The 24508-nt window shown below is 44.9% G+C and overlaps 1 protein-coding gene across 1 annotated transcript in view; it reads right to left on the minus strand.

Annotated features, from left to right (window-relative positions):
• The window catches only part of LOC144684916 (D(4) dopamine receptor-like), a 66682-nt gene extending 43883 nt beyond the window's left edge, over positions 1-22799 (minus strand). The window contains exons 1-3 of the mRNA XM_078549328.1: positions 22112-22799; positions 21617-22025; positions 7183-7295 (exon numbers count right to left, since the gene is read on the minus strand). Coding sequence (XP_078405454.1) covers positions 7183-7295; positions 21617-21856 — 353 coding nt within the window. The 5' untranslated portion in view covers positions 21857-22025; positions 22112-22799. The remainder of the gene's footprint in view (positions 1-7182; positions 7296-21616; positions 22026-22111) is intronic.
• Positions 22800-24508: the final 1709 nt, after the last annotated feature.

Genomic DNA, 24508 nt, shown 5'->3' on the forward strand with positions numbered 1-24508 from the left:
CTGAGCCACTAGTCCCATTTAACTTTATGCCCCTCATCAGGAAGTACTTTTTCCATAAAATGTCCACCTATGTGATAAGGCTGTCTGTATCCTATCTGGCACTTCAGAGTAGACACCAAACTCTTTCCAACTATCTAATTCCTTTTGTTTCACATCTCTTATCAATTTTTCTTCTAATTTGTTTGTAGCCACAAAACGTCTCGATCATAAGGGCTTCTACTTCTAGTGGCATTCCTAGATTGTTCTACAGTCCTTGTTATCGTCAAACCAGGGCCTCTAACTGCCTTCCACTCTCTCTCTCTGGACGACTGCTACAGGATCTCTGCCTCCCACAATCAGGAGTTCTGTTGCCAGTATGTAATCATTCCCTAGGGCCAGAGTCACTTCCCAATCCATTATGGGAATTTGCACTTGGGTTTTTAGCTTTCTATAGTTTCACTTCATTTTGCCAATCCATAGACCTTATCTCTTGTCCATCATCTTGAATATTAAGCCAATTTTTGAATTTGCCAGTGGCTTTCCCTGCTATTCCTACAATGGTCATTTTCCTCCATTCACTGGATCCTTTTGGTATGTATGTTACCCTAGTACCAACTTTCGGTGATTGTCCTTTGGGTAAAATAGCTCTATCCTGTGCATTGTTATCACTTTGTCTATCATCATCCAGCCCCTTACCTACCATATTCTGCTCATCATAACTCTCAAACATATATGAGTATGTGAGATGCAAGGTACCTCATCACCTTCTATTAATTGCTCAAATTCTGCAAGTTTATAATTAATCCTAATTAACCTAAATATTAGTCAAACTATTAAAGGTACATTCATGTTGGATAATTACTGTCTTCCTATCACTTTACTTGAAGCTTTCCATTCTTTCTGACCCTGTTATAGTATACTAAATCCCCAGAATTAAAGTTTATCTCCGACGGTCTTATGTGATGCCGTAAGGCTTGCCAAATTTTCTCAGACTCCTGCCTTAATGAATGTCCTTCTTCTTGTACATAGAACATTCAAGTGTTCAGAAAAGGTGGAATTAATTGTAGTCCCTTCCAAAGCCAGGGAATGATCAGAGGGTATTTTTGGATTTCTCCCGTAGATCAACTGATACTGACTATAGTCCTGAACCATTTGAAGTGGATTCTTTACATGGACTGCTCATACCAGGGCAGATGTTAGCTTACAATTTGATTTGTCAGCTAAGATCTTATGAAACATCTCATCAATCACCATGTGATTTCTTTCACAAAGCCCATTACTGAAGGACTTTCAGCTGCCATGTTCATCACAACAATGTTCATATTTTCACACATATCTTCAAATTCATCATTGGCAAATTCCACCCCCTGCCCCCACCATTGTCAGTTAGGAATTTAGCTAGTGCCCCAGACCTGTCCCCATCCATTTTTCCCTGATTTTATCCACAATCACTCTTTTGACTTTACCATATATTACTGCAGAAAGACTGAATCTTGTTGCCATGTCTATGAAATGTAAAATGAAAATGCTTCTGTCCTTGTGCCACACCTTTAAATCCATAGATCCTACTTCATTAAAGTCTTATACCGATTTTTTTTTTAAAAAAAAGCTCAGTCTGCGGTCAAATCTGAAGAAAAATCACTGAAGATCAAATTAAGATCTCGGCCAACGTAAGTAAACTTTAAATACGCTATCGTCTTTTGTTGCTTAAATGTCTGTTTCCATTTTAAAATGTAAAATGGAGCAATAAACAGTCAACATAACTCTCATTTTCAACTGATTATTTGACAAAGCACTCAGTTAACTGTATTGAGTTAATCTGACAATTGTGATTAAGTTCATTGTGACATTGCAATGACGTTACTCAGTAAAATGGTACAACTGCATGCACAGCTTTGGCAGCAAACGCAGCCTTAAGACATTTTACTTTTTTTCCTCTCAAACGTCCATTACTGACGTCCAAGACAGCCTTATCACATAGGATGTCAATAATGCTTCTTTAACATTCTGATTAGAGATGCTGGGTTTTATTAAAGGAATGCAATAATGTCCTGATTGGGTAAATGGCAAATCTACTGACTTTCCAAAGACAATTGCTTATCATGTTCCATGTCCAATTTCATTTGTACCTTTTTCACAGATGGCTTGCTAAGCAGCAAGAGTATCTCACTAGATACTACATCTGTACTAAAAAGTGGCTTACTCCAACAATTCCGCATGGAATTGCCACTTTTCAGTGACCTTAAAGTGTTGTCAACACAAACCTGAAGGAAGTAGAGCTTTTATGCTCCTTAATCTATTTCAGTCCTTACAGCTGAGTGAACCTAAACGAAATTTCAACCGATCCATTCCACACACTGTGGGTGTGCAACCACTGTCTAACACAGTGCAATTAAATGAATCCATGACTAGTACACTCATTGCTGGACTGAAGATTATTGCCATTACAAATCCCTCAGACAGATAATATCATCATTTCCCCTTCCAAACCTTGTGTCGTGCAACACCTTGAAAATCCTGTTGTTCCATTTTGGACAATTTACCGCAAAATGATATCTTGAATCACATCTGAAACACCAGTTAATAATTCCCTTTCTATTCCTGGGGTTCATTCTTCAGTTATTATTACTCCAATCCTGCTCTCTGCCAGATCTGCCAAAAAGGTCTCCATCCTCATTTCTTTTTCTGTGATTCTTGTTGTATTGATGCCTGCGCCCCATATCTCAATGGTCTCCAAATGCCATGGGCTTTGAATCCTCCATCTTTTGTGCCAGCATCAAACATCCTGTTTGTGCCATGAAAGCAGCTGGAAATGATTGCTTTCTCAGGAATCTTTTTGAAGCCTCAGGCATCTGACTCCAAAGCATGTCACTTTCTGAGAATATAACCCCAGTTAAGACCAGGGGCCTATCCACATACAACAATTCAGCACAATCCACCAATTTGAAAGCAAGCACTGAACCAGGAATTTATAAATAGAATTTCTGCAATCTTGTATATTAAATTCCATGATATATCCCTCCATGGAATAATCACCCGTCTTTCTCAATTTATTAAAGTCTGACCATGCCTCATATGCATTTAATAGATCATCTTTCTTATAAGTTTTCACCATAAGTTTTAAGAGACTATCCAAAGCTTCCTGTGTCCAACTGATAAGCCTTTAGCTCCAAAAAAACTTTGCATCTGATCCTGCTTTTGTTAGGAAGCAACAGTGCCAAGGCATATCTTGCTTTTTGTTTGGTAAGGACATAATTTGTGTCCACATATTTACTTCATTTTCCCATTGTTCATAAGTATTGCTGAAGAAACATTCTTTGTCGAAGCTTCATCTTGCACTCATCAGGACAATTCACAAGAAAATGCCAATGTCAGGGGAAACAACAATTTATACTGTGTGAGAAGAGAATGCTGATTGGTTGGCAAGTGGACTATTGCATACTCCATGGTAAAACTCCTACCAGAGTCCACTTGTCAACCAATCAGCATTCTCTTCTCACACAGTATAAATTGTTGTTTCCCCTGTCATTGGTATTTTCTTGCAAATTGTTCTGTTGAGTGCAAAAGGAAAAGCTTCAACAAAAATGTCCCTTTTTTCAGCAATAGTCAAGTTCTGTACTACCAAATGATTATTGTTCATAAGGTTCAGATTCAGAGAACATTGATAGGAAATTGTACCTGACACTTCTCAATTGGTTTCAGCCATTCTTCTAATCTGATTATAATCTTCTGTCTGAAAAGAAATTCTTCTTAGTTTCCAATCTTCATATTTAGGCAACAAACCTCTGCTATCATGGAAGGATCCAAACCATATGGTGAAGTATGAAACAAGACACACATCTTTTCTTTGTTAGTAGGTTTATTCACAGAATTCAGCATTACAAGTTCTTGCCTCCTAACTACCAATTCAGTATCCCAGCTGATTCTTTTTATATGTGCTCTCAGTCCTTAATCAAACAATACCCATCACCTGTGTACCTTTAACAACATAATCAACCAACCATTAACACTCAGGACATCCCAAACAGCTTCACAGCCAATGAAGAACATTTCAAGTACAATCACTGTTGTACCCGGTGCGGAAGGGGGTCGGGAAGGAGGAGGACCTCCTCGTGAACCTGCTCCTGGGCCTGGCCAGGTTGGCCATTAACAGGTCCAGGCAGCGGGCGATCGACGGGGGAGCCCCGCCCGATTGTTTGTCCCTCTTCCGCGGCTACGTTCGCGGCCGGGTGTCCCTGGAGAGGGAGCACGCGGTGTTTGCCGGCACCATCGAGGCCTTCCATGCCCGGTGGGCACCACGGGGACTGATTGTTTTGTTGACCCCTTTAATCACATTTTGATTTAATGTTTGTAAGTTTCCTTTAAACTTTGTCCTTGGTTTTACAGCTGACCTGAATTAGGGGCTGTGCTTGATTTATCCCTTGTTATTGTTAATTTAGTTAATTGTTTTGACTTGAAAAGAGTTACAACAACCAATTTGTGCACAGAAAGCTCCCACAAACATCAATATGATAATGACCATTTGAACTGGTTTGGCGGTATTGGTTAGCAACATAACTAAAATAATAAAATGCTCTCAGGCTATACCTGATTGCTTTTAAAACATAAAAGAACTGAACATCATCATTAACTGTGCTAATGTGATATTCAGAATATAAATTCCAGTGCAGCAGAGCACAGATTCTACCTGAAACCTCAGGGTGTGAAGTTACAGAATAATCACTGCCTGCAACTTAACAATAATAAGACACAAAACAACAGTCCTTAATAAACATAAAGCTTCCTGCTAGATTTACAGAGACTTCCAAAAGCGCTTGGAGAGAAACCTTAATGATTTTCTCTCACTGACAGGCATTGCAAATGCCATTTGAATTCATGCTCATGGAGGCCACACATCACAAATCTGAATATTCTCCGTTCTAGATCTGACAGACCCAGAAGTTTTATTTTATTTTGACAAGGCCAGCATTTATTACCCTTGAGAAGGTGGGGGTCAGCCATCTTCTTGAACTTGTACACCCGCAGTGCTATTGGGAAGGAGTTCCAGGATTTTGACCCAGCAACAGTGAAGAAATGGCGATATAGTTCTAATTCAGGATGGTGTGTGACTTGGAGGGGAATTTGCAAGTTATGGTATTCCCTTGTGTTTGCTGTAACTTGCCTTTCTAGGTAGTAGAGGTCATAGGTTAGGAAGGTGCCATCAAAGAAGGCTTGGTGAGTTGCTGCAGTGCAGCTTATAGATGGTATGCATGCTGCCACTTTACGCCAGTGGTGGAGGGATTGAATGTTTAAAGTGGTGGATGAGGTGCTGATCAAGTGGACTGCTTTGGTCTGGATGGTGTTGAGTTCTTGAGTACTTTTGGAGCTGCATTCATCCAGGCAAATGAAGAGTATTTCATCACACCCCTGATTTGTGCCTTGGAGATGGTGGACAGGCTTTGTGGGGGTGGGGAGGTGTGTTGGGGGGAGGCGGGGGGAGAAGTGTGGAGGTGTGTTGGGGGGGGTGGAGGGAAGTGTGGAGGTGTGTTGGGGGGGTGGGGAGGTGTGTTGGGGGGGGTGGGGAAGTGGGGAGGTGTGTTGGGGGGGGGGGAAGTGGGGAGGTGTGTTGGGGGGGGGCAGTGGGGAGGTGTGTTGGAGGGGGGGGGAAGTGGGGAGGTGTGTGTGTGGTGGGGGGGGGAGGGAAGTGGGGAGGTGTGTTGCGGGGGGGGGGAGGTGTGTTGGGGGGGGGAGGTGTGTTGTGGGGGGGGTGGTGTGTTGCGGGGGGTGAAGTGGGGAGGTGTGTTGGGGGGGGCGGGAAGTGGGGTGTGTTGGGGGGGTGGGGAGTGGGGAGGTGTGTTGGGGGGCAAGTGGGGAGGTGTGTTGGGGGGGCAAGTGGGGAGGTGTGTTGGGGGGGCAAGTGGGGAGGTGTGTTGGGGGGAAGCGGGGAGGTGTGTTGAGGGGAAGCGGGGAGGTGTGTTGGGGGGAAGCGGGGAGGTGTGTTGCGGGGGGAAGCGGGGAGGTGTGTTGCGGGGGGAAGCGGGGAGGTGTGTTGCGGGGGAAGCGGGGAGGTTGGGGGGGTGGAGTGGGGAGGTTGAGGGGGGAGTGGGGAGGTTGGGGGGGGAGTGGGGAGGTTGGGGGGGAGTGGGGAGGTTGGGGGGGGGAGTGGGGAGGTTGGGGGGAGTGGGGAGGTTGGGGGGGGGAGTGGGGAGGTTGGGGGGGGGAGTGGGGAGGTTGGGGGGGGAGTGGGGAGGTTGTGGGGGGGAAGTGGGGAGGTGTGGGGGGGAGCGGCGAGGAGGCGTGGGGGGAGCGGCGGGGAGGCGTGGGGGGGAGCGGCGGGGAGGCATGGGGGGGAGCGGCGGGGAGGCGTGGGGGGGAGTGGTGGGGAGGTGTGGGGGGTTGGGGTAATGTGGTGGTGGTCATGAGGTGAGTTACTCAACATGAAATTTCCAGCCTCTGACTTGTCCTTGTAGCAAGATTATTTATATGGCTGGTCCAGTTCAGCCTCTGGTCAAAGTTACCCCCTACGATGGTGGAGGATTCAGCAATGCTAATGGCATTAAATGCCAAAAGGAGAGGGTTAGATTCTCTCTTGTTGGAGATGGTCATTGCCTGGCAATTATGTGGCATGAATGTCACTTATCAGCCCGAGCCTGAATGTTGTCCAAATCTTGCTGTATGCAGTCATGGACTGCTTCAGTGTCTGAGGAGTTACCAATACTTATGAACATTTTTATTCCAATGCTGTCAAACTTGGAACATTCTGCATTTCAGTGCTGATAGCCTCATGGGAGGGAGGGGTGGGAATTCATCCTTGACCAAATTGCTGAATTCAGCAGGTTAATTGCCAACTCTGGTTGGATGTATCACTTAGCTTCCCATTTCTAACAGTCCAACCTGGTCAAACAGCTTTTTGTCCCATCTCCAATATTTTTATAATTATTAAATATAAGTTTCAGAGAACATGAAAAGAAACACCATTATTTTACAAGCCAATGACTTTTCTCCAGAGTTTTGACCATAGCATTGTCCTAAAGGTGAATCTTTAATTCCTGGAGACTTTAGGTTGCAACTTTGGAACCTCCAAGAGATTATTTAATTTTCTGTGTGGCCCTTCTGTCAATATTTCATCAGGTCCCAATGTTGGTTTGCTAGGTAAGTTCTAAACGTTTTACAACTGAAAGCTCAAGTTGGAATACAATTATTTAAAATTTGGGAATTACTCACCTATCCACACTGATGGAACACAGATTGAAAATCGACGCCGTGCACAGCATCACATCCATAGTCATGAGATAATCACAGAGACCTGGGCCGAGGGTCCAGACTCCACCCTGGAACTGAAAACACAAACCTTCCTCACAACTGGTCAATCATAACATTGACACAATCATGCCCATCTAATGTAAAAAGCAACAACGATTTATATTTATATAGCGCCTTTAATGTAATTAAACTTCCCAATTGCTTCACAGGAACATGATAAAAGAAAGTATGACACCGAGCCACACAAGGAAATAGTAGGTCTGTAACAGTTCTGATGAAGAGTCATACGGACTTGAAACTTTAACTCCATCTTCCTCTCTACAGATGCTGTCAGACCTGCTGAGTTTTTCCAGCAATTTTTATTTTTGTTTCAGATTTCCAGCATGCTACAGTATTTTGCTTTTATCTTAGGAAATATTAGGTTAGACGACCAAAAGCTTGGTCAGAGGAAGGTTTTAAGGAGGGTCTTAAAACGAGGAAAGCAAGGTAGAGAGGCAAAGAGTTGGAGAGGTGTAGGGAGGGAATTCCAGAGGCTAATGAAGGCACGGCCACCAATGGCGGTGCAATTATAATTGGGAACCCACAAGAGGCCACAATTAGAGGAGTACTGAGATCTAGGAGAGTTGTGCGGCTGGAGGTGATTCCAGAGATAGGGAGGGGCAAGGTCATGGAGGGATTTGAAACAAAAGATAAGAATTTTCAAGCCAGACGTTGCTTGACCAGGAATCAACATAATTCACCAGGCACACAAGACTTGCTATGTGATAAAACATGGACAGCAGAATTTTGGATGACCTCAAAGGGTAGAATGTGAAAGGCCAGCCAGGACTGTGTTAGAATAGTCATATCTAGAGGTAACAAAAGCATGTAAGAGGGTTTCAGCAGCAGATCAGCTGAGGCAGAGGGGCGAAGTTATGGAGGTGGAAATAGGTAGCACGAGTATGAGGTCAAGAGCTCATCTCAGGAAAAACATGACACCAACATTGCAGACAGACTGGCTTAATTTCAGACTATAGCCAGAGAGAAGGATGGAGTTGGTGGCTAGGGAACAAAGTTTGAATTGGTTTCAGACCTCCCAATACCTAATTGGAGGAAAATTCTGCTCATCCAGTACTGGATATCAGATAAGCAATCTGATAATTTAGCAGCAGAGGAGAAGTTGAAAGAGATAGTGGTGAGATAGAACTGGGTGTCATCAGCATACATGTGAAAACTAATGCTGTGCCTTTCAATTATGTCACTGAGGGGCAGCAGGTGGATTAGAAATAGGAGGGGTCCAAGGGTAGATCCATGGGGGACACCACAGGTAATAGTGCAGGAGCAGGAAGAGAAGCCATTGTAAATGGTTCCCTGGCTACGATTAGAAGGATAAGAATGGAACCATGTGAAAATAGTCCCATCTAGCTAGATGACAGTGGAGAGGCATTGGAGAAGGATGGTGTCGTCAACCGTGTCAAAGGCTGCAGACAGGTCAAGAAGGATGAGGAGGGAAAGTTTACTTTTGTCAAAGTCACATAGAATGCCTGTGATAAGAACTTTTTCGCTCCTGTGACAGGGACGGAAACCTGATTGAGGGGTTCAAACATGGAGTTCCATGAAAGATGAGAAGGGATTTGGGTGGTGACCTTTTCAAGGACTTTGGAGAAGAAAAGTAGGTTAGAGATGGGGTGGAAGTTTGCAAGGACGGTGGAATTAAGGTTTGGTTTCTTGAGAAGGGGGACAATGACAGCAGATTTAAATGAAAGAGGGACAATATCTGAAGAGAGAGAACCATTTACAATATCGGCTAACATGGGGGACAGGAGGGGAAGTTGGGTGATCAGCAGTTTAGTGGGAATAGGATTGAGGGAAAGGAGGTGGGTCTCATGGACAAGATGAGCTCAGAGAGGGAATGAGTGAAGACAGGAGAGAAAAGAGACTAGAGAAAGATGGAAATGCAGGCCTAGGGCAGGGGAAACATTAAAGGAAATTCGGCTAGGTTGGCTAATGCAGGGGAGGGACACGGCAGAGGCAGCTGATCAGATTGTCTCAATCTTAGTGAGAAAGAAATCCATGAGCTCCCCACACTTATTGTTGGAGGTGAGGGTGAAGGAGAGAGGGGTCTGAGAAGACGGTTTTGCAAACTGAATGATCACTAAGAGATGGGGCAAGCCTCATTTGATTCATAGTCTATTTCCTCTTCGACCACTTTGTTTGAATAATAAAGGTTTGAGGAAAAAAATTGGTGAACTGAATCACAGATGGTTAAGATACAATTTGAAGCCTTTGAAATAATGCTTTGGATGTGAGCCTCTCGCAAATCTGCTCAACCTCTGCTCCCAGACATTTTCCTAATGCTATCATTAGCACAAATAATTTAAGTATACATATTAAAAAAAAACATCTGTTGTTAAATTTTGCAGAAACTAATCATCCTGCCAGTTTCAGTTCCATTATTAAAGGATGGAATGATGGTGAAACCCTTCACTAAGGAGAAAACTATTGACAGAAGTCAAACTGCGAGGAGACGGTTTCTTGAAAACACAAAAAAACAGCTTAATTAGCCGCTTTTTAAAAGTCAAATATAATAACCAACATAGGAACAGGAGGCCATTCAGCCCTTTGAGCCTGTTCTGCCATTCAAAGATATGATGACAGATCTGAATCTTAACTCCATCTACCTACCTTGGTTTCATACACCTTAATACTTTTGGCTGGCAAAAAAAAAATCAATCGACTTCAGATTTAAATTGATTAATTGAGCATCTACTACTTTTGTTGGGAGAGAGCTCCACACTACTGCCACCCTTTCTGTGAAGAATGGTTTGCTAACTTTTCTCCTGAATGGCTAGGCATTGATTTTTAAGGTTAGATTGGCTTGTCCTATACTATCCCCAGCAGTAGGCAATCGTGAAGAGTCAGCATGGTTTTGTGAAAGGAAAATCATGTTTAACTAATTTATTGGAGTTTTTTGAAGGAGTAACGTGCTCAACGGATAAAGGGGAGCCTGTAGACGTATTGTATTGGGATTTCCAGAAGGCATTTGATAAGGTGCCACATCAAAGATTATTACGGAAAATAAAAGCACATGGTGTTGTGGGTAACATATTAGCATGAATAGAAGATTGGCTGGCTGGCAGAAAGCAGAGAGTATGCAAAAATGGGCCTTTTTCTGATTTGCAGGATGTGATGAGTGGAGTCCCACAGAGGTCTGTTCTGGGCCCTCAACTTTTTATGATTTACATCAATGACTTAGATGAGGGGAATGAAGACACAGTAGCTATATTTGCAGATGACACAAAGATAGTAGGAAAGTGTTTTGTGAAGAGGACATGGGGAGATTGCAGATGGATAGAGATAGGTTGAGTGAGTGGGCAAAGATCTGGAAAATGGAGTTTAATGTGGGAAAATGTGAAGTTGTTCACTTTGGCAAGAAGAATAAAAAAGCAGAGTATCACTTAAATGGAGAACGGCTGCATAATCCTGAGGTGTAGTGTGATCTAGGTGTTCTAGTACATGAGTCACAAAAAGTTAGTATGCAGGTACAGCAAGTAATTAAGAAGGCTAATAGAATGCTATCCTTTATTATGAGAGGGATTGAACATAAAAGTAAGAATGTTATGCTTCAGCTATACAGGGCATTGGTGAGAACGCATCTCGAATACTGTGAGCAGTTTTGGTCTCCTTATTTAAGGAAGGATGTAAATGCATTGGAGGCTGTTCAAAGGAGTTTTACTAGGTTTATACCTGGAATGAGTGGGTTGTCTTATGAGGAAAGGTTGGATAGACTGGGCTTGTTTCCACTGGAGTTCAGAAGAGTGAGGGGTGATTTGATTGAATTATATAAGATCCTGAACAGCTTTGACAAGGTGGGTGAGTCCAGAACCAGGGGGGACTGTTTTAAAATCAAGGATCGCCTTTTAGGACGGAGATGAGGAGAATTTTTTTTCTCTCAGAGGATTGTGCGACTTTGGAACTCTCTGCCTCAGAAGGTGGTGGAGGTGCATTCACTGAATATTTTTAAGGCAGAGGTAGATAGATTCGTTAGGCAAAGGAATCAAAGGTTATCGGGGTTAGATGGGAACATGGAAATCGAAACACAAGATCATCAGCCATGATCTTATTGATTGGCGGAGCAGGCTCAACAGGCCAAATGGTCTATTCCTGTTCCTATTTCTTATGTTCTTGGAAAATATTTCTCTCCATCTACCCCATGAAGACTGCAGAGGAGAAGTGGGCAGACAGTGCAATCCCCTCCCAGGACCCTCAGTCCCCATGCACCATGACCAAAGTTGGACCTGTGGGGTCCACCATAACTAGGCCCAGCAGTAGGGTGGTCAACAGGACTTTAAACTAGAAAGTGGGGGGGAAGGGAAGGGTAAAGCTCCAAGAAGTATGACTAATGGTAAACAAAGCAGCAGGTTAGCATGTGGGGGGGCGGATTCAACGTCATGGAACATTATGAAAAAACTGAAAAGAAAGGAGAGCCCAGGAGAGGCTATTAAAGTCTCCAGAACACAAAATAGGACAGAGTGTTTGGAAAGGGCTAGGAATCTAACTTCAAGCACATCAGATAAAGGGTCGACAATGAGAAGGGGGACGGGAAATACAGGACTGAAGGTGTTGTAACTGAATGCACGCAGTATACGAAATAAGGTAAAGATTGAAATTGGCAGGTATGATGTGGTGGGCATCACGGAGACATTGCTGCAAGGGGATCAGGACTGGGAACTAAATATCCAAGGATATACATCCTATCGAAAAGATAGGCAGATTGGCAGAGGGGGTGGGGTGCTTTGTTAGTAAGTAATGAAATTAAATCGATAGCAAGAAATGACGTAGGGTCAGATGATGTAAAATCTGTGTGGGTAGAGTTGAGGAACCTCATAGGTAAAAAAACCATAATGGGAGTTATGTACAGGCCTCTGAACAGTAGTCAGGATGTGGGGCACAAGATACACCAGGAGATAGAAAAGGTGTGTAAGAAAGGCAAGGTTACAGTGATCATGGGGGATTTCAATATGCAGGTAGACTGGGAAAATCAGGTTGGTAGTGGATCCCAAGAAAAGGAATTTGTGGAATGTCTATGAGATGGCTTTTTGGAGCAGCTTGTGGTGGAGCCCACTAGGGAACAGGCAATTCTAGATTTAGTGATGTGTAATGAGGCAGATTTGATTAGGGAGCTTAAGGTGAAGGAACCCTTAGGAGGAAGTGACCATAATATGATAGAATTTATCCTGCAATTTGAGAGGAAAAAGCTGGAATCAGATGTAACGGTATTACAGTTGAATAAAGGCAACTACAGAGGCATGAGGGAGGAGCTAGCCAGAGTTGACTGGGAGATGAGCCTAGCAGGAAAGACAGTGGAACAGCAATGGCAGGAGTTTCTGGGAGTAATTTGGGAGACACAGCAAAAATTCATTCCTAGGAAGAAGAAGCATACTAAAGGGAGGATGAGGCAACCATGGCTGACAAGGGAAGTCAGAGACAGCATAAAAGCTAAAAAGAAAGCATACAATGCGGCAGAGAGCAGTGGGAAGCCAGGGGATTGGGAAGCCTACAAAGACCAACAGAGGACAACCAGAAAAGAAATAAGGAGGGAGAAGATTAAATATGAGGGTAAACTAGCCAGTAATATAAAAGAAGATTGCAAGTGTTTTTTTAGATATATAAAAGGTAAGAGAGAGGCAAAAGTGGACATTGGGTCGCTGGAAAATGACGTTGGAGAAGTAATAATGGGGAACAAAGAAATGGCGGAGGAACGGAATAGGTACTTTGCGTCAGTCTTCACGGAGGAAGACACGAGTAACATCCCCAAAATTCAAGAGAGTCGGGGGGGCAGAGGTGAGTACGGTGGCCATTACCAAGGAGAAGGTGCTAGGAAAACTGAAAGGTCTGAAGGTGGATAAATCACCTGGACCAGATGAATTACACCCCAGAGTTCTTAGTGGAGGCGTTAGTGGTGATCTTTCAAGAATCACTGGAGTCAGGGATGGTCCCAGAGGACTGGAAAATCGCTAATGTAACCCCCCTGTTTAAGAAGGGAGTGAGGCAAAAGATGGGAAATTACAGGCCGATTAGCCTGACCTCGGTCGTTGGTAAGATTTTAGAGTCCATTATTAAGGATGAGATTTCAGAATACTTGGAAGTGCATGGTAAAATAGAACAAAGTCAGCATGGTTTCATCAAGGGGAGGTCATGCCTGACAAATCTGTTAGAATTCTTTAAGGAGGTAACGAGCAGGTTAGAGAAAGGAGAGCCAATGGATGTTATCTACTTGGACTTCCAGAAGGCCTTTGACAAGGTGCCGCACAGGAGGCTGCTCAGTAAGATAAGAGCCCATGGTGTTAGAGGCAAGGTACTGGCATGGATAGAAGATTGGCTGTCTGGCAGGAGGCAGAGAGTGGGTAGAAGGGGGTCCTTCTCAGGATGGCGGCTGGTGACTAGTGGAGTTCCGCAAAGGTCAGTGTTGGGACCACAACTTTTCACTTTATACATGAATGATCTAGATGAAGGAACTGAGGGCATTCTGGCTAAGTTTGCAGATGATACAAAGATAGGTGGAGGGACAGGTAGTATTGAGGAGGCGGGGAGGTTGCAGAAGGATTTAGACAGGTTAGGAGAATGGGCAAAGAAGTGGCAGATGGAATACAACGTGGGGAAGTGTGAGGTCATGCACTTTGGTAGGAAGAATAAAGGCATAGACTATTTTCTAAATGGGGAGAGAATTCAGAAATCTGGAGTGCAAAGGGACTTGGGAGTCCTGGTCCAGGATTCTCTTAAGGTTAACTTGCAGGTTGAGTCAGTAGTTAGGAAGGCAAATGCAATGTTGGCATTTATTTCGAGAGAACTAGAATATAAAAGCAGGGATGTGCTGCTGAGGCTTTATAAGGCTCTGGTCAGACCACATTTAGAATATTGTGAGCAATTTTGGGCCCCGTATCTCAGGAAGGATGTGCTGGCCCTGGTGAGGGTCCAGAGGAGGTTCACGAGAATGATCCCAGGAATGAAAGGCTTAACATATGAGGAACATTTGAGGACTCTGGGTCTATACACGATGGAGTTTAGAAGGATGAGGGGGGATCTGATTGAAACTTACAGAATACTGAAAGGCCTGGATAGAGTGGATGTGGGGAAGATGTTTCCATTAGTAAGAGAGACTAGGACCTGAGGGCACAGCCTCAGAGTAAAGGGAAGACCTTTTAGAACAGAGATGAGGAGAAACTTCTTTAGCCAGAGAGTGGTGAATCTATGGAATTCATTGTCACAGAAGGCTGTGGAGGCCAGGTCATTGAGTGTATTTAAGACGGAGATAGATAGGTTCTTGATTGGTAAGGGGATCAAAGGTTACGGGGAGAAGGCGGGAGAATGGGGTTGAGAAACTTATCAGCCATGATTGAATGGCGGAACAGTCTTGATGGGCCGAATGGCATAATTTCTGCTCCTATGTCTTATGGTCTTCTCCAGGAGGAGGCAGCAGGCAGCCAAGTACCAGGAACAACCTGTTGTTGTGTTTTTATTGATACACTTGTTTTCCTAGAGTCACCTGTCAGTTAGTTCAGCCTATTAATGAGCTGCTCAAGACTCTCATTCTCTCTGGCCTTTTGCCTCTCGGTGACTTTGAACATGTCCAGTAGATTCACCACCAAACCTCAATGAAATGTCATGGAGTTTATTTTTTGATTGAAAGTAGTAGATACCAGTAGATTCTGGGGCCAAACTTACATAAAAACATAAGAAATAGGAGCAAGAATAGGCCATTGGGCCCCTTAAGTCTGCACTGCCATTCAATAAGATAATGGCTGACCTGATCGTTGTCTCAACACCACCTTCCTGCCTGACCCCCATAACCCTTGACTCCCGTGGATCAAAAAACTCAGTATTGAATATATTCAATGACACAGTCTCCACTGCTCTTTGAGGTAAAACATTCCAAAGATTAATGTCTTTCTGAGAGAAGAAATTCCTCCTCATCTCCATCTTATTCTGAAGCTGTGCCTCCCAATTTTAGATTCCCCCACAAGTGGAAACATCCTCTCACCATTTACCCTGTCAAACCCGCACAGAATCTTATATGAAATTAGGTCACCTCTCACCCTTCTAAACTCCAATGAGTATAGGTCCAACCCGCTTAACATTTTCTCATATGACAAGCCCTTCATCCCAGGAATCAATTTTGCGAACCTTCTCTGAACTGCCTCCAATCAAGTATATACCTCCTTAAAGCAGGAGGTCAAAACTATATACAGTACTCTAGGTGTGGTCTCACAAATGCCCTATACAGTTGTAGGAATACTTTCTGACTTTATTTGCAATAAAGGCCAACATTCCATTTGCCTCCCTAATTACTTGCAGTGGCTGCATGCTAACTTTTTGTGATTCATGTACAAGGGCACCCAGATCCCTCTATAATGCAGCATTCTGCACTCTATCTCCAATTAAGCAATATTCTATTTTTCTATTCTTCTTACCAAAGTGGACAACCTCACATTTTTCCATATTATACTCCATCTGCCAAACTTTGATCCATTCACTTAACCCATCTATATTGCTTTGCAGACTCTTTAGGTCTTCCTTTCCCACTTGGCTTTGTATTGTCGGTCCGTCATCCAATTCATTAATATATATTGTAAATAGTTAAAGCCCCAACGCTAATCCCTATGACATCCCACTAGTTAGTTTGCCAACCTGTAAAACCATTTATCCTGTTTCCTGTTAGTTAACCAATCCTCCATCCATGCTAATATATTAACCCCATCACCATGAGGTCTTATCTTATGCAATAGCCTTTTATGTGGCACCTGTTGAATGCCATTTGGAAAACCAAAAACACTAAAGGCTTCCCTTCATCCATCCTACTTGTTACACCCTCAAAGAACTCTAATACATTTGTCAAATACGCTTCATCCTTCATAAAACCATGTTGACTCTGCTTTGATTTTATTATAATTTTCAAAACGTCCTACTGTTAGTTCCTTAATAATAGATTCTAGCATTTCCCAATGACAGATGTTAGACTAACTGGCCCATAATTTGCTGTTTTCTGTTTCCCTCCATTTTTGAATGGAGGGTGCTACATTTGCAGTTTTCCAAACTGGTGGATCTTCCCAGAATCTAGGGGATTTTGAAAACTTACAACCAATGCATCCACTATCCTTGCAGCCACTTCCTTTCAGACCCTAGAATGCAGGCCATCAGGTCCAGGGGACCTGTCAGCCTTTAGTCCCATTATTTTTCCTAGTACATATTCTCTAGTGATCATGATTGTTTCAAGTTCCTCCCTCCATTTTGCCCTTGAGTTTCTACTATCATTGGAATGCTTTTAGTGTCATCCACTGTGAAGACAGATACAAAATAATTTTTCAAAGTCTCTGCCATTTCCTTGTTTCCCAATTAGTAACAGTCTTATCTCTAAGGGATCAACGTTCATTTTACCTACTCTCTTCTTTTTCAAATACTTGTAGAAGCTCTTACTGTCTGTTTTTATGTTTCTTGCTAGTTTACTTTCATATTCTAACTTATCCCTCTTTACTTTTCTAAGTCACCTTTTGCAGGTTTCTAAAATATTTCCAATATTTTGGCCTACCACTAATCTTCACAGCATTGAACACCTTTATTTTCAATTTGATGCCAGGCTTAACTTCCTTAGTTAGCCATAGTTAGTTCATCCTTCTCATAGGGTCTTTCTTTTGCAATGGAATATATCTTTATTGATAGTTATGAAATATTTCCTTCGATGACCGCCACTGTTTATCCACTGACTTACCTTTTAACCTGTTTCCCAGTCTAATTTAGCCATCTCTGTTTGTAGAATTTTGTTATTGCCTTTATTTAACTTAATATGATAGTTTCAAAGTTCAAATGTAGGAGTTTACTAATTTGTAAGAACTTTAACTACTTATGAGAATAATCTCGGACAGGTCTTTGATGGGAGAAACTGTCCTTTTTTTAAATTCTAAAAGACCTGTTAAAAAATTCATCTCTTAATACATCTGCTTAGCGTTTGCTGCCAACAGCTTCTGTGTCCTTTGCTTTCAATCAATCAGATCAGGGTTAATTTTGGATACTACATTCACTTGAATATTTTATTTAAGTCAGAGGATGTGTTGGGTACACTGTCATGGGAACAGTACATTGAGGCTTCTTGGTGACGTTGTGCATGTCTTGGATTAGGCTCCTGGGTCTAGGCACTACCATGAATATAACTGGTGCCATCTGGAGGGATGCGCACTGACACAGACACCAATTAATACCCAGGAGATTTAAGAGGCAGTGGCAGCACGGATACAAAATTGGCTGAGGGACAGACAGCAGACAGAAGTCATGAGCAATTATTTTTCAGACAGGAGAGAAATATACTGAGGTGTCTAGGAAACGAGAGACCATTACACAAATCTTTGACGGTAGCAGGACAGGTTGAGAAATTTGTTCAAAGGACATATGAGGTCCTTGGCTTTATAAATAAAGGAATAAAGTACAAAATCTAAATACTAAATCTTAGCCCTCATCTGGAATATTGTAGCTAAAACTGGCCACTACACTTTAGGAATAACATCAATGCCTGATGAGAGAGGGTACATAGGAGATTTACCAGGGAAAAGGGATTTCAGTTATGTGAAGAGGCTAGAGAAGCTGGGGTTGTTCTCCTTGGAGCAGAGGAGGTGAAGGGGAGATTGAATAGACGCTTTCAAAAATCATAAAGGGCAGAATTTTATGCCTCATGGGCTGGCGCGCGCCCGTCCCAATCGGGCGTAAAATGTGCGAGAAGACAACGGGCGAGTATCCCGACATCATCCCACACGCGCGGAATATTCAGGTTGGCAGGCGCGCGGGTGTTGGAGCTGTGCCATCATCAGTTAAAAGGCCACTAAAAACCCAATTGAACCCAATTTTAGGTTGCCCATGCGATTTTGCACTTGTTGCATGGGCAAAATGGGCAGGCGGGCAGCCCACATTTTGCAAAACCTCATCCAAGGGCAGGATAAAAAGGGTCAGCAGCAGTGCCAGTGTGAGTAGTGAGGAGTTTAGGAGATAGTTTGCTGCTGGTTGCTTATTTGAACTTGACATCTTCATCTCTGTTCTGAGCTTCATTCTGAGCATTTCTCAGCTTCATTTCAGGACTCATTGGTGTCTCCAAGGCTCCCGGGGGATTTTGACTGTGTGGACCCTTCCAGGTATCAGACAGCCTTCTGTTATCCTGGTAATGTGGATTGTGCTCTCCGCTGGAAGCACCTCCTCGGAGGAGGAAGAGAGGGGCAGAAGGGAGAGGAGGTCAGGTGTCCCAATGCAGCTTCCTGGGGAACGACCTGTGGGACAAGAGGCGCAGGCACAAGGGGCGCTGAGCCAGCAGGTAGTCCAAGGCAGATGGGGCCGCAGAAGATGGCATTATCCTGCTGCCAGGGTTTACAGGCAGCGATGCAGCCACCTCAACATGTGCATGGTGCAATGCCGAAGGAAGCTGTGCCTCTGCAGGGAGACCGTGACCTCCATTTGTCATAAGATTGGATCTGAGATCACCTCCAACTGTGTGGGTGGAAACCTTGCGCCAGTGGCTCTGAAGGTCACAGAGGCCCTCAACTTCTATGCCTCCGGCTCTTTTCAAGGGTCAGTGGGGGATCTTTGTGGAGTGTCCCAATCAGCTGTCCACTGTTGCATCAAGCTGGTGACAGAAGTTCTGTTTAGGCAGGTAATGACATTTATTCATTTCCATATGGATGAGTCCAGCCAGGCTGAGCGAGCCAGAGGCTTTGCAGTGATTGCTGGGTTCCCCCGCGTCCAGGGTGCAATCGACTGCACACATGTGGCCATCAAGGCGCCAGCGGGTCAGTTGGGTGCCTTTGTCTACTTGAAGGGATTCCACTCGATGGACGTGCAGATAGTTTGTGACCACAAGATGCGTATTCTGCAAGTCTGTGCAAAGTACCCTGGCAGCTCCCAGGTGCCAAGGCTCTTCAATGCTCCAGCCTGGCTGGATGGATGGCTGCTGGGGGACAAGGGCTATCTGTTGAAAAGGTGGTTTATGACACCTCTTTCCACCCAAGAACAGAGGCAGAGCAGCGTTATAATAGGAGTCATGCCTCCACAAGGGTGGTGATAGAGAGGACCACAGGTCTTCTCAAGATGTGTTTCCGATGCCTGGACCATTCAGGGGGAGCACTACAATACCCCACAGAGCAGGTGTCACGGATTGTGGTTGCATGCTGCGCTCTCCACAATCTGGCACTGGCAAGGGGGGACCCACTGGAGGAGGAGAATCTTGACGCAGCTTTACAGGCCACAGATGATGAGTCCAGTAGTGAGTCAGAAGAGGAGCACGGTGAGGAGAACGCTGAGGGCATGGAGGCAGATGTCTATATCCTTCAGGGAGGCAGCGACACCACGGATGCCTTGACACAATGCTCTTTCAATTAGACTGCCAAAGATCTGCTTCAATCTCATGCCAGGGCTGCCGCCTCCATCCCGAATATCTGAAATGACCTTTTCATTTGAACCCAAAGTCCACTCAGTGCCTTTGCAATAAAGTTTAGAGCCACTCACATCCAGCATTACATACTGGTGTACCCTGCTCCAAAAAAAATAAAAGGGTGAAGCATATTCAGGCCATTACGACAAAAACAAAATTTATGTCATTTTCAAAATCCAAACAAATTAACATACCCTTCTCTGGTCTTCATTCCCAGACCAGTAAACATAAACAAAACATTACAGAAAAGGTCAACTGTGACCAGTCGCTCTTGTGCTCATGGTGCCTTAAACTTACATGTGAGTGCTACGTCTTGGTGTCCCCCAACCCTGCTGGCAGCAGCATAGGAGAGACTCTGGTGTCTTGTTGGCCTTGATGACCTTGGCAGTCGTCTTCTGGCCAGTGGAGCCTGTGCTGGCCCCACCTGGGAGGGAGCGGCCACTGCCACGATCAGTCAATGCAGCCTCATCAGATGCCACAGTTACTGGCAGAGGCGAAGAGGAGCAGCTGCCATCATTCAGAGCGCCCTGAGAGGAGCCAGCAGAGACAATGGGCAGCTTGTGCACCAACGTGAGGTCACTCTGGACCTCCCTGCTTGCCATTGATGGACAGGCACCAAGCTGGGATATTGGGTGCCTCATCCATCTCCCACACTGGCCCTGACTTCCTGAGGTCATTGCCTGAGTGAGGGCTTGCAGGTCCAAGTGCAACGCCAGGAACCCCTGATTCTGTCCCTGGAGCTGCCTCTCCTTGCCATATTGTCTACTCGTGCCTGCCATGAGGCCCAACTCCAACACAGACAGGAAATTCTGGCATGAGTCCCTAACCTTATAACTGAGAGACTCGGACTCCCTGACCCTATAACCGAGAGTCTTGGACTCCCTGACCCTATAACCGAGAGTCTCAGACTCCCTGACCCTATAACCGAGAGTCTCGGACTCCCTGACCCTATAACCGAGAGACTCGGACTCCTTGACCCTATAACCGAGAGTGTCGGACTCCCTGGCCCTATAACCGAGAGTCTCGGACTCCCTGACCCTATAACCGAGAGTCTCGGACTCCCTGACCCTATAACCGAGAGTCTCAGACTCCCTGACCCTATAATCGAGAGTCTCGGACTCCCTGACCCTATAACCGAGAGACTCGGACTCCCTGACCCTATAACCGAGAGACTCGGACTCCCTGACCCTATAACCGAGAGACTCGGACTCCCTGACCCTATAACCGAGAGACTCGGACTCCCGGACCCTAAAACCAAGAGTTTCGGACTCCCGGACCCTATAACTGAGAGATTCAATGCTCTTGTGTTCTCTGTCTCTACACTGACTGCTGAGAGGCACTGGAGCCAGTTTACCAGTGATTGGAAGTACTCCTGTATGGGGAGATGGAACTAAACTCGGATTAAAAACCTCCTTTCTGTGTGCTGTTATAAAGTCCATTGTCTGGCCAAGTCATGTACGGCAATAGGAACCCAGTTTAGCAATTTAAAGCGGACAAATATTTCCAGCTAAGATTCTATCGGAGGATCAATTCCCATACAAACATTAATTCCTTTACAGCAGCTCTAAATATGGACATCCGCTGGTCATTGGAATACACGAGGCAGTGCTAGAATTTGAAATAAATTAATTTATCTCAATATTTCAAAATGCAACATTAAAAAACCCCCACAGCTCTTTTTCTCTCTCTCTGAAGGTTGCTTAAACTTGGCTTAAACGCTTTTTCACTGAATTAAAACCCAACAGTGATCTGGACCTCCAACACCCTCAATTACTCACCCTCAGTATACGGGTCCTCCCCTCGTGGGTGTCTTCCCTCCCCCCCAACAACCAGAGGTCTCCTCCTTCCCCCCCCAAGGGGTCCCCTCCTCCTCCCACCCGGGGTCTCTTCCCCGCCCCATCCCCACCCGGGGGTTTTCACCCCCCCCCCCCCCCCCACCCGGTGGTCTCTCACCTCCGAGTAGACATACAGTGGGAGGACGAGGATGGCCAGCAGGAGGTCGGACACGGCGAGACTGACAATGAAGAAGTTGGTTGTTGTCCTGAGCGGTTTTTCGGTCCAGACACTGAGGCAAACCAGCAAATTCCCGGCGGTGATCAGGAGGATGAGGAAAGTGCCCAAAGTCAGAGCCGGGAAATCATGTCCCGGGGACTGGGAACCCGGCTCCGTCCCATTGCCGCTCACATTGTTCATACCTCCAGCTCCCGGTCCGGGGACCTACCTCCCCTGGGCTCCCCTCAGACCCGCACGCAACCAGCCCCACATCTCACTGGACAGGAGCGCCGCCCAGGGACCCCCAAAACCCAGCCCAGAGACCCCAGACCCGACCCAGAGACCCCAAAAATCTAGCCCTCTCAGAGACCTAGGTCCGACCCAGAGACCCCAGACCCGACCAAGGGACGCCAAACCTGACCCAGAGACCGCAAAAAATCTAGCCCTCTCAAAGACACCAGACCCGACCCTCAAAACCAGGGACCCCACACAGACTCCGCAAAACACGACCCTAGAAATCTCAAAAGCGGACACCCAGACCCCCCAAAACCCAGACCAGAGACACCGGGCAGACCCGACCTTAAACCCAGAGTCCCCAAATATGCCCCTTAAAGCCAGAGACCCTTCCAGACCAGGCAGAGAAAGACCCCCAAAACCTAGCCCAGACACAACCTTAGACTGAGAGAGTTTCCAAATCCAACCCGGAGACCCAGAACCGAGACAGAGACCCCAGGCCCACCTAGCAACCTTCTCGAGACTCCAAAACCCAGAGACCCCAGACCCGGACACCCTTTACCCCAGTTTAAGAGCTCTCAATCCTCTGCCCTGTTATTGGGAGCTGGCCGGTCGGTGTGGGAAGTTTTCCAGGAGAGGAGCCGAGATTCGAAACCGCTTCGCCCTGATCCGGTCTCAGTCTCCTCCTCCGCTCTGAGACAGGCGGAGTTCCGGCTCCAGGTGCCGGTTCGGGTTCTTCCTCACCCGATGCAAACTCTGACTGACGGTTCGCACCGCTCCACCGGACTCCGTTAATGCTCCGAGTTTGTGGAGCGTGCTGCAAATTCTGCTCTCGTTTAGGGCAGACAAGCAGCTGGCACTATAAATATATCTATAGTCTCTGTACTTTCATCAATGTGTGTACAGATATCCTCTCAGGTAAAAGCGAGATGTCCCAGCGTGACTACTTGGAAGAAGAGCCGGGAAGTGCTCCCCGATGCCCTGGACAATGTTTATCCCTTAATCGGCATCAATTAATATTATCTGCTCATTACCACATAGCTGGCCTTGTGATCTTGCTGGGTGCAAATTGACTGCTGGCTTTTCCACACTACAGAAGTTCTCCCTTCCGAACATCCTGAGGTTGGGAAGATCTCTATAGAAATGCAAATTGTTCTTTTAAGAATATAGGCATATTTAAAGGTTTATGAGGGGGTGTGTATACACAGCTGCCAGTGAGACTGTTGACACACAGATACACACAACTGTGCCATATTTGCGGACATGTATACAGCTCTGTTAACTGTGATATGTGAGCAGGTGTGTGCTGTGCAATAGCCAGCAATGTTTAGAGTGGTGCTGAGGGACTTAAAAGCAGAATAAGTATAATTATTCTTTTAAAGAGCCAGCAATGACAGGATAGGCTGAATGGCCTCCTTTTTGCTGTAAGTTCTGGGAGAGATGGGACCTGTATAGGCTAGACAGACAGGTTGCACCTCCACAGAGCAGGGACGAATTTCTTTGTGATTTGCTAACTTGGAAGGGGAGGGATGGGAATCAGGGGGTAACGTTAGAGAGAAAAACCAAGGTGCACAGAGCACTGGGAGCGACAGATAGCACTCAAGTAGGAAATAGTAAGGTATTAGGTAGGGTCAGAGTAAGAGGAAATGTAATAAACTGTAAATTAGACACCTTACAGCCTTCTGGACTCAACAATGAGCTCAACAATTTCAGACCATAAACTCTGTCCCCATGTTGATTCTGTTTTTTTAAACTTATGCTGGCCTTAATCTTGTTTTTCATGTTTTTACTTTTGGACAGAGCTATTCATTATTCTGCCATTTACACTCAGTCTGGACAAATGCTTTGTTTCTTTACTACAAACATTACTACTCCCTTTGCCTTTTGTTCAATGGCATGATTGCTATTTAATCTCTCCCGCCACTAACCTATCCCTGACCTGCCCTTTAGTTCACCCACCCCGTCCTCCCTTTCAACGGCATAAAATCCATCACATTTCTACCTTCTTTCAGTTCTGAAGTATCATATTCAACTCAAAACAAAACATTAACTCTGTTTCTCTCTCTGTAGGTGCTGCCAGACCTGCTGAGTACTTCCAGCACTTTCTGTGTTTATTTCTAAATTAGGTTTACAATATGAACGTACAGAGTGTGGTAAATGAGATTGATGAGCTATAGGTGCAGATAGCCACATGGAAATATGATATTGTGGCAATAACAGACAGCTGGCTTAATAAATATTCTTGGATACACGGAGTTCAGGCAAAATTGGAAAGGAAGGAAAGGAGAAGGGATGGAAGTATTGATTAAGGAAAACACTTCAGTGCTGGAGAAAGAGGATGTCCCAGAGGGGTCAAGGACAGAATCTATTTGGCTATAGCTAAGAAACAGTGGAAGTTTCATTACATTGTTTGGTGTAATCTATGGTCCACGCACTAGTGAGAAAGATGCAGAAGAACAAATTTGCAAGGAAATTACAGAGAAGTGCAAGAATTATAGAATAATTATAACAGGGGACTTTAATTATCCTAATATAGACTGGGATAGTAATAGTGTAAAGGGCAGAAAGGGGCAAGAATTCTCAGAGTGTGTTCAGGAGGATTTTCTACAGTATGTTTCC

This window comes from Cetorhinus maximus, chromosome 9, assembly GCF_964194155.1.
Source record: "Cetorhinus maximus chromosome 9, sCetMax3.hap1.1, whole genome shotgun sequence".
NCBI lineage: Eukaryota > Metazoa > Chordata > Chondrichthyes > Lamniformes > Cetorhinidae > Cetorhinus > Cetorhinus maximus.